Source organism: Brachionichthys hirsutus, chromosome 12 (genome assembly GCF_040956055.1).
Source record: "Brachionichthys hirsutus isolate HB-005 chromosome 12, CSIRO-AGI_Bhir_v1, whole genome shotgun sequence".
NCBI classification, from domain to species: domain Eukaryota; kingdom Metazoa; phylum Chordata; class Actinopteri; order Lophiiformes; family Brachionichthyidae; genus Brachionichthys; species Brachionichthys hirsutus.
This window is the reverse complement of record NC_090908.1, coordinates 8,148,269-8,157,555: the sequence shown is the minus strand read 5'-3', so window position 1 is coordinate 8,157,555 and position 9,287 is coordinate 8,148,269. Positions and strand designations below refer to the sequence as shown.

Sequence of the window (9,287 nt, the reverse complement as noted above, 5' to 3'; positions counted from 1 at the left end):
GCAGGGGAGGACTTTAAGAAGTCCTGAATATGATGACTCGGGATACAAAGTCATTTATATTACACATATACGTATCTGATTTACAGTCATTCAGCAGCTTTAGCTCAGAATCTCCAAATACACAGGCAGTATGTACGCACACATTCACGGGCGTTAGAGTCACATAGCATTTAAGAGCAACTTTCAGAGAGCTCTAAGAAGTTGTCAAAAGGCAGATAAAAGTCACCCAAATAGTGCTAAATCTGTTTGTGTGCATGTCCGTGTGGACGGGAAGTGGTGGTAGTCAGTCTGAGGTCAGTGGCAGGAAAGAATGGTAACTATGCTGGTGCTGGGACTATGGCTGGTCACAGCACCGACTGGGTTTCCTGACATGCTGCAGCTTGAAACCACATCCCACCATAACTCCATCCATCCATCCAACCATCCATCCATCCATCCACACTCATTACTACTTTTATGTCCTTGTGTATATTTCTTTGCCTCTCCCTCTCTTTTACACCCACCTAGCATTCTACAACATCACATTCCATGACCAGTGTCATCTATATAAATTAATTCCTCACTTAATGCTGCACCATGTTTCTTTGATTTATTAAAAGCTGAGTGATATTACCACAATGAAAAAAATCAAATGTTATTAATTCACAATTTCATTTTCAAACACCAGGACAGCAATAGTGAAGAAGAGGGCCCTTTTGAATGTGTCTCATTTATGAGATTTAAGATGTTATATCCAATATTTTTTAATATGAAAAAAAATCTCATAGCCTTCATTTTAACGGGTATGTCTGACCTCTTGTTTGATGTCGTTATTGTATATATACCAGAATCAAATTGTTTTGATGTGACTATTTGTAATCATTAAGTGATGACAACGTTTCGATTTGACATTGCGCAACAACACACTCCTGAAAGATTGAAGGGTAGCTCCTTTTGCAAACGTTGCAGAAACAAAGACCCAAACCGAAATATCTCCAGTAGATGTCAGCATTGGCAAGGAATGGTGTCAAATGAAGACGCACAAGATGCCAGAAAAGAACATCAATAAACTTCCAATGTTCACCATTATTTCAATCAATCAATTTAGTCGATACATTCATTTTATAATATTTTCACACTACCAGAAGGGAATTACAATAACGTTGCTGACTTTTGCATCTTAATTATGGCCCCTTGTTGTGTCATAGGTATGGTATCGAATATACTTTTCTTTTCTTTTTTGACTGTTTTTATACAATAAAATATCTTTTATTTGACGTTTTTAACACGGTAGAACTGATTCTAATGTAACAACGTAAGGTTTTTATTTAATAGTCTACTTATTAGTTTACTTTGCTGCACTACATAGATCTATCTATCTATCTATCTATCTATCTATCTATCTATCTATCTATCTATCTATCTATCTATCTAAATCTATCTATCTATCTATCTATCTATCTATCTATCTAAATCTATCTATCTATCTATCTATCTAAATCTATCTATCTATCTATCTATCTATCTATCTATCTATCTATCTATCTATCTATCTATCTATCTATCTATCTATCTATCTATCTATCTATCTATCTATCTATCTATCTATCTATCTATCTATATCTATCTATGGCCTATGGCTGGACGCGCATGCGCACATCATACTCTGCCAGCTCAGCTGACCGACCGCAGCAGCAGCAGCAGCTCGGTAGCTACGTGATGATGGCAGACTCTGGGAGTAGCGAGGAAGTAGCTGTGATTGGGAACACCGACATCACTTCAGCGGAGTCGGAAAACAACTTTATAAACACGGTCGTATTGTTTTTGTAATTCTTTATGCCGAAAATGTTCAGATCTGGTCTCACGAGTGAAAACTTTCCGACTCGGGCCCGTGCAGCGTTAGCTAACTCCGGTTCATGTCATACAAACCAATGAACCGGATTTTCGCTCCTTTTCAAAAGGATGTTCCATTCTTTTGTTGCGGGGGGAAACGTAATTTAACTCCTTATTCTGTTGCGCATTGTTGACGGAAGCTAGCTACAGTTGTTGTTGTTTTATTGCAGTGGCTAGAAGCTAACTTATGTGGAAACTTCTCACGTTAGCAGAGCTAGCTTAACAGCTAACATGTTTGGACCCAACCATCACGAAAATAATTAACTGGACTTGTTCCAGTTTGGTTGAAGACCTTTCACGTCTCGTCCAAGAGGATTCTTCAGTTCTACGTGACTGGTGGAGAGTCCAGATACTTTATACTGCTGCTGGAGCAGAAAAGTAAACAAAGCTGGCCGAAGGCAATAAGCCTCCCCAGGAGTCTTTAACACCTGACCAATGATCCACAGGAGTCATTAGCATCCACAAGGTCAAGGGTCGTTGTCTCCCCACCCCCAGGTGAGCTGTCCTCTCTGGTCGGCTTCTGGGTTGTGGATTTTGGGGACAAAGGTCAATACTGCATTGTATGTTGCTGATAGATGGTGTCTTCATCATCGTCCTCTGTTCAGGGACGCTTTCTCCAGTTGGACAAAAATGGCTTCTTTAACTCCTCTCGTCCCTGGCTAAAACCTGGACGTCACCGTCCTCAAGTGTCCTGTTTCTTTCAGGCGCGGGTGGACTGCTGAGTCTTGTCCTGCTCTCCTCTATAAGCTTGTGGAGCAGTTGTTTGGTCTCCCCCACAGTGCAGGTCACTGGACAGCAGGACACCACATTACTCCGTGTCTGGGAGTTTTGTCTTTCGGGTGGACCAGCATCTGTCTCGGGTTTTGTATGTTTTACTAAACATTCTCGAGACTTTTCTAGAAACACCGGCGACGTAGGGGATGACGACGTGTTTCCGTTTGTCTTCTCTCTCCTCTTCATTTTTGTTTATATATTTGTTGGTCTTGACAAATACCCAGTTCGGATAGCCGCATGTCTTCAGAGCGTTCCGCATGTGTTCCTGCTCTTTGGGAGGTTTTGGGCCCGGTGGTTCAGGGTTCTGATGACCCCCCTAACTTGTGCTGCAGTGGGTGGTGGGAATCAAAAAGAAGATACTGGTCGGTGTGGGGGTGGGTTTTCTCTACGCCTCATACGGTCAATGCTAATGGATCCTGGTGGTTTCGGTTTGTTCCAGTTTTCTGCTCCAACAGTAGTACAAAGTATCTGGACTCTCTACCAGTCATGTAGAACTGAAGAATCCTCTTGGATGAGAAGTGAAACGTCTTCAAACTTCAACAAGTCCAGTTGATTCTTGGTTTTTTTGCACTTCGTGATTTACCTCATCCTGGATGACTTGAGAAACGGACCCAGAAATATTGACCCAGCACTCGTGTCAAGTTACGTATCTTGCAAGTCCAATTTTTAAGGGATGTAGATTTAGTAAGAAACGACATAATGGGTGTAAATAATAAAGAATTTTTTTCATTAAATGTCTTGCTATGCCTCTAAATTGCCCTGCCGGTGTAGATGGTGGAGAGGGGGACGGCTCTGTTGAGAAAGATGGAGATAAACGTGGCGGAGGCAGAGAAGAGGACCGGCAAGAACTCTGTTAACTTGCAGGAAACCTATACAGTGTACCTCATAGAAACAAGGTGGGTGTCTGCTGCCATTTAAATGCTTTTTTAAAAAACATTATTAAGCAATTGAATAAAATAAAAAACGGATCTGCTAATCACTAAAATGCTGAATCCAGGGTCTGCTTTACAGATGCATGAAAATCATGTAAGATTAACTTTTATTTGCATTTTTGCTAATTGTTTTTTGTGTTGTCATAACATTTCTCAGGATACTGAAGTACGTTTTTAAGGGATTCTTGAGGACGTTTACTCAAGTGCTGTTCATATGGGTGATGTTGTAGCGCAGTATCTCTGCTGTATATGAAAGCACCTAAGAATAGTCTGTCTGTCTGTCTGCAGGCCAGCCGATACCGTCCCAGAGGGGGGTACGCCTGGAGTGCCCGATAGTTTGTGGAGGCGCTACAGTGAGTTTGAGCTGCTCAGAACATACCTCCTGGTCACCTACCCGTACATCATTGTTCCTCCACTACCTGAAAAAAGGGTGAGGGATGCATATATTTTAAGATTTATTCAATCGTTCTTGGTTTGTCCCGTTCATTCTGGTCACAGGCTCCTATTTTTAGATATTTCATTTGAATATGCTTTTTTTTTTTCTCTCTCTAGGCAGAGTTCGTGTGGCACAAGCTGTCAGCTGACAACCTTGACCCAGACTTTGTCGAGCGACGTAGAATCGGCCTGGAAAACTTCTTGCTCCGCGTTGCATCTCATCCCGTACTTTCCAATGATAAAATCTTCTTTCTCTTTTTGACAGAGGTTAGCACTCAGGCTTCTCTACTAGTAGCAACATGCTCCGTTCAGTGCAGTGGTGTTTCGTTGTCTACGTTGAAGCCCCATTTTTGCACAGTGTGGTTGATAATGATGTTTCATGTGTCTGTCGATCATCTGTCTGCAGGAGAAAGGCTGGAGGGAGCTGGTTTTAGACACAGGGTTCCAAGATAAGGTACACAGAGAATTCACATTATGTCTTATATGCGGTTGGTAAATTGTTTTAGCTGTTTAAAGAAGTCCTAATTTATTTCCACACAAGGTTGACTCCAGACTGAAGTCTTTGAGTGCCATGTTCAGAGTCAAGAATCCTGACAAGTAGGTATAAGAATAAGAATATTGTTGTTATTGTTGTTTTTTGGGCATAATTTTGCCAAGATATACTCAAATAAGGAGATTTTGTCAGATTATTGAATTTAGAGTTTTAGTAGGCAGTTGTTGGGGTTTTATTTTTACCACTAATGACTATGATGAAATTGTACATGCTGTTCATTTTAGCAGACGACGGTGTTCACTGTCGTGGCCTCTTGATTGTTGCAGGATAACTTGATATATGATGCCTTTGAAATGTCTTAGTTTCTATCTTTCCTGGATCGTGTAAACATGGATGCATAATTCTCGTGGTGATATGACGTTAGACATGTTAACAGGTTTTGGGTTGCTGAAAAGCTCATGCTCGCTAAATCAGCCAGCAAGCGTCTTATACCATCACTGCTAGTTTTGTTAGCTCCCAAAGCAGACCACAGCAACTCAGTGACAGCAGTCCGCTTAGCCTTAGCAGAATGCATTACCAACGAGAGCACAGACCTCCGCCCAGCAGCTCATTCCCCTCCAGCCTGGTCAGATCCAAATGAAATTCGGTGGGGGGATAGAGGTCCCCCCCCACCCTACATGACTGTGTCAAATCCCATAAACATCGGGCTATAATCAAAGGAGATTTTGAGGGAAACATTTTGAAGCTCCATTGACTGCAATGTTAATGAAAAAGTCAAAGTGATCCAGAATTCTGGATCTCTTCTGGATCGGCATCTGTTTCTGGTAACATTCCCAACATTTCCTGAAAATCTCATCAAGATCCGGAACATTTTGAGTTATCTCGCTAACGGATGGACAGACAGACAAAGGCAGGCGATTACATAACCTCCTCCTCCTCCTCCTCGCCTCGGCAGAGGTTACAATGCACACTGCGTCGGTTTAATAGGACAGAGAGCATCATTGTTTTTCCAGTAATGGAAATCACACCCTCTGGATTTCTAAATACCGGTACCCTGCTGTATCCTTTTTAATTTCAGCCTTCCCAATCCTAAATGAGTGGCGTGAATTAAAAGTGAATGAATCCACTGTCTAAATGGATAATTAATGGTACGATAATGAATGTTCTCCAGAGCAACACAAACTGAAACTCGTGTGTGTGAGAGAGAGTTATGATCCATTTGTTGTGCTCTCTAGGCGATTCACAGCGCTGAAACAATACAGCGATGAACTCAACACTGTCATCTCCCACTTACTCAGGGTTCGGGCGGTGAGTTTCGTCATGTGCGCACACACATTCTCCTTATTATAGCTGTGTTTACTTCTGTCCATTTGCTGATGTGTGTGTGTAGCACACTCATATATATACTTCACTGATTGTCTAGAGAGTAGCTGACAGACTGTATGGCGTTTACAAGGTCCATGGTAACTATGGCAGAGTCTTTAGGTGAGTAACACATCTTCTGTTTCTTTCTCTGCATTAATAAACTCGTCCACCAGCATTAAAAAATGTTCTGTGTCTGGAAGGATTTAACGCATTGATTTGTTTGCGCAGGGAAGTAGAGATGCTATCTCTTCATTTAGACATTGTGTACGTATTTGAGATACTGCATAAATAATTATTCTAGTATTTTTTTGGACAAATTTGCAAATATAAATGTTGCAGCAAAGAATTTTGACCAAATGGTAGCGACTCAAGCACCGTTATGTCTTTTTTGTAGATACGTAAGACATCACTAGGCCTTTTAGACTGACGGAACACGGATGACTAGAGAATTCAAGTTAAGAATGTCTGAACTGTTGTGTCTCCAGCGAGTGGAGTGCCATAGAAAACGAGATGGGAGATGGACTGCAGAGTGCAGGACACCACATGGACACGTAAGAAGCGGTTGAAGCTCAAGGATGCGCTCACACTTAAGATAACAGACATAAACACGCATGTCGCCTGTGTGTGAATGTGGCTTTGTGTGTGTGTGCAGATATGCTGCATCAATTGATGACATTCTAGAGGAAGAGGAGCATTATGCAGACCAGCTGAAAGAGTACCTTTTCTACACTGATGCGGTCAGGTAATTGTTTCTAAAAAAAAAAGACACGCATCTAATATTTATTGTGGTGTGACCTTAAATGTATGTTATCGTATTCAGAGATAAATAAAGAGTGTTTAAAAGCATACATTCATCTTAAATAAATCTCCTTTGACTCTCTTTATAATATGAAAGAACATATCTTAAGAAAGAAAATGTATTAGGGTTTGATATATTGACTCCACATAGGAATACAAATTACACCTGGGAGCATTCAAGTATAATAGTTATTGGAATAAAGAGCACATCGATTCATTCATTCACTCGTCTTCCGAACCGCTTGTCCTTTATCGATCTTGTTGGATCCTATCCCGGCAGGCGAGAGGCAGGGTTACACCCCGGACAAGCCGCCGGTTCATCAAAGGGCCACACACAGACAATCATTCACACATACACACTCTGGCATTGTTGATGCGAGTGCTGAAGGAAATAAAACACTTCCTCTTCCCACATTTCTCATTTGTCTATGTTTGCTTAAAGCAGACTTGCACTATTCATCCTTTTACTTCCTGCTGTCACCGATTTAGCTTGCAAAGCCATTTAAAAGAGAGCAGTATGCATGAGCTCTGATTCCAATGCTGCTGTACTACGCACATAATACACACACTATACTGTGTGTCAGCAGGCACTGGTGTCAGTCTTCATTATTAGCAGCAGTGAAAGCGTTCTTTTTCCTGGCTGTTTGTTGCAATATTACTATCAGCATGCATGAATTCCATAGATTAAAAAACAACAATTAATAGTTAAAACAATTCTTTTTTAAATGGCAATTTGTGTGTCTTAAGGTCAGTATGTAGGAAACATGAGTTGATGCAATATGAGTTGGAGGTTGCATCACAGGATCTTGCCCAGAAGAAACAACAGAAAGAAGAGCTGGCTACTGGGGTAATGCACTACTGCTCACACAGGTTCTTCTCTCGCTTCATCCTGCACATCCTCATCAAACACACACGAGGGACATGCACACCCGTGCTGCGCCAGCTGTCAAAGCTGTAACACCATCAATGAATGAATGTTTCAGAGTGTACTTACTATTTTCGCAGCCTAATTTGTCCAAAAATATTCATGTGTCTTTGTCTGTCTGAATATGTGTGTGCAGACAGTGCGCATCTTTTCTCTGAAGGGGATGACCAGTAAGATATTTGGCCAAGAGAGCCAGGAGCAGAGGGAGAGCAGGTTGGCAGCCTTGGAGCAGAGCATCCAGGAGGGAGAGGAAACGGTCAAAGAGAAGGACGCAGAGTGCCAGTAAGCTAAATGTCAATGAAGCAATAATTGGATTAGGACTGATAAATAAAGGTTAAAGCTGTGACAGGACAGAGACCTGATTGCTTTCTCTAAGCATGTTGATCAAGTAGGACAGACTCAAAATCAAACAGTGATGCTTCTCACCCTGTATCCACACACGCCATTAAGAACTATCAGTTACTGTGTTGTGTTTCCAGATTCTCTAATCCTCACCAGTGCGTTCCGTTCTTTCCCTTCCAACTCCACACCAACAAATGTCCTTTGCCTTTTGTGATCCTGCCTTCAGGGAGTTTCTGCGAGCGGCCTGGGAAGACGTCGAGCGTTTCAAGGAGCAGAAGGACAGAGATTTACGGGAAGCGCTAATTAGCTATGCCATTATGCAGATCAGCATGTGTAAGAAGGTATTGCGTTTTTTTTATGACTTTTGTTTTTTTGCGTATCGTCTATGTAAAATAGCACCTCTAAGAATTCCTCCTGTTGTCTGTCGCTCTCATCGCAGGGAATCCAGGTATGGTCCAATGCCAAGGAGTGTTTCAACAAAATGTGAGCCGCCCTCCAGCCAAGACAGTTGATTGATCAGAGTGAGGCCAGCAGAGATCTTTGTACTGCAGTTTTCTGGAGATGTCATGACAGCCAAAATACTGCCTAAACTGTGTTTGCCATGCTGAATTGATCTCTTGTTTCTTCTCTTTTCTGTCACACACACACAACGAGTGTCTTCATTTGAGTGTCTCACAATTCTCTTGGCATTCTTCTGATGTGGCTTTCATGCAACGAATTATCCATGTTGCTGCTTTTTTTTTTTCCCCCCTCTCTCATATGACTTTTTAGAGTTTCTTGTGTCAGGAAATGGAAGCAAAACTAAGAAAACGGACATTTTCTGATTTCATTTTAGAAGTTCTATTGTAGGAATTTCACATCAAAACTGAAATGAGTTTTCTATATATTTAAAAGGAGGCAAAGAATGGGGGGGGGGGGGAGAATTACTTGTTGCAAATGATGCTGTCATTGTTGGTCTCTCGACGAAATTTTCTGCACAATACAGCTAACTAATAATTGCTTTTGCTAAAGGCCATAAAGTATGAAATTGCATCTCTGTGAGAGGAACTTTGGAAATATCTGTCTAACTTAAGGCTAAAGGAGCACGGACCATCTTTTAGGAATCCTCTGCAAGTTTACATTTCCTTTTTTTTGTGTTCCGTGTTTTCTCATACTTCATTTACTTCAAGCTGGAGTCGGGCTCAATGCTGCCGCTGAGCAGCTGACCAAAGTGCTAATGACCAAGTAGACGCATAGTACTAATCCCATTATGGGAGCAGAGGAAAACTTGGAATAGTTTATTGCATTGTTTTAGTTCATGCCAAAAACAAAGAAGCACGAGAAGAAACCATGAGGGGGGGCTCACGGTTCG

The 9,287-nt window shown here is 41.6% G+C and overlaps 1 protein-coding gene across 1 annotated transcript; it reads left to right on the top strand.

Moving 5' to 3' along the window:
* The first annotated feature begins 1,698 nt into the window (after positions 1–1,698).
* snx4 (sorting nexin 4) lies at positions 1,699–8,607 on the top strand. Its single transcript, XM_068746416.1, has 14 exons — positions 1,699–1,791; positions 3,418–3,542; positions 3,867–4,008; positions 4,131–4,280; positions 4,420–4,467; positions 4,555–4,610; positions 5,742–5,814; positions 5,930–5,991; positions 6,357–6,422; positions 6,524–6,613; positions 7,417–7,516; positions 7,731–7,876; positions 8,163–8,277; positions 8,376–8,607. The coding sequence occupies exons 1-14, from the start codon at positions 1,699–1,701 to the stop codon at positions 8,421–8,423; spliced, it is 1,314 nt and encodes a 437-aa protein (XP_068602517.1). The 3' UTR covers positions 8,424–8,607.
* Positions 8,608–9,287: the final 680 nt, after the last annotated feature.

What these genes read in the sequence shown, in the direction of transcription:
- snx4 (XM_068746416.1), top strand. Translation starts at nt 1,699, where the DNA reads ATGATGGCAGACTCTGGGAGTAGCGAGGAAGTAGCTGTGATTGGGAAC. An exon ending in AGAGTCAAGAATCCTGACAA is followed by an intron (nt 4,611 to 5,741) that starts GTAGGTATAAGA and finishes TGTGCTCTCTAG; the next exon opens with GCGATTCACAGCGCTGAAAC. An exon ending in AGATCAGCATGTGTAAGAAG is followed by an intron (nt 8,278 to 8,375) that starts GTATTGCGTTTT and finishes CTCTCATCGCAG; the next exon opens with GGAATCCAGGTATGGTCCAA.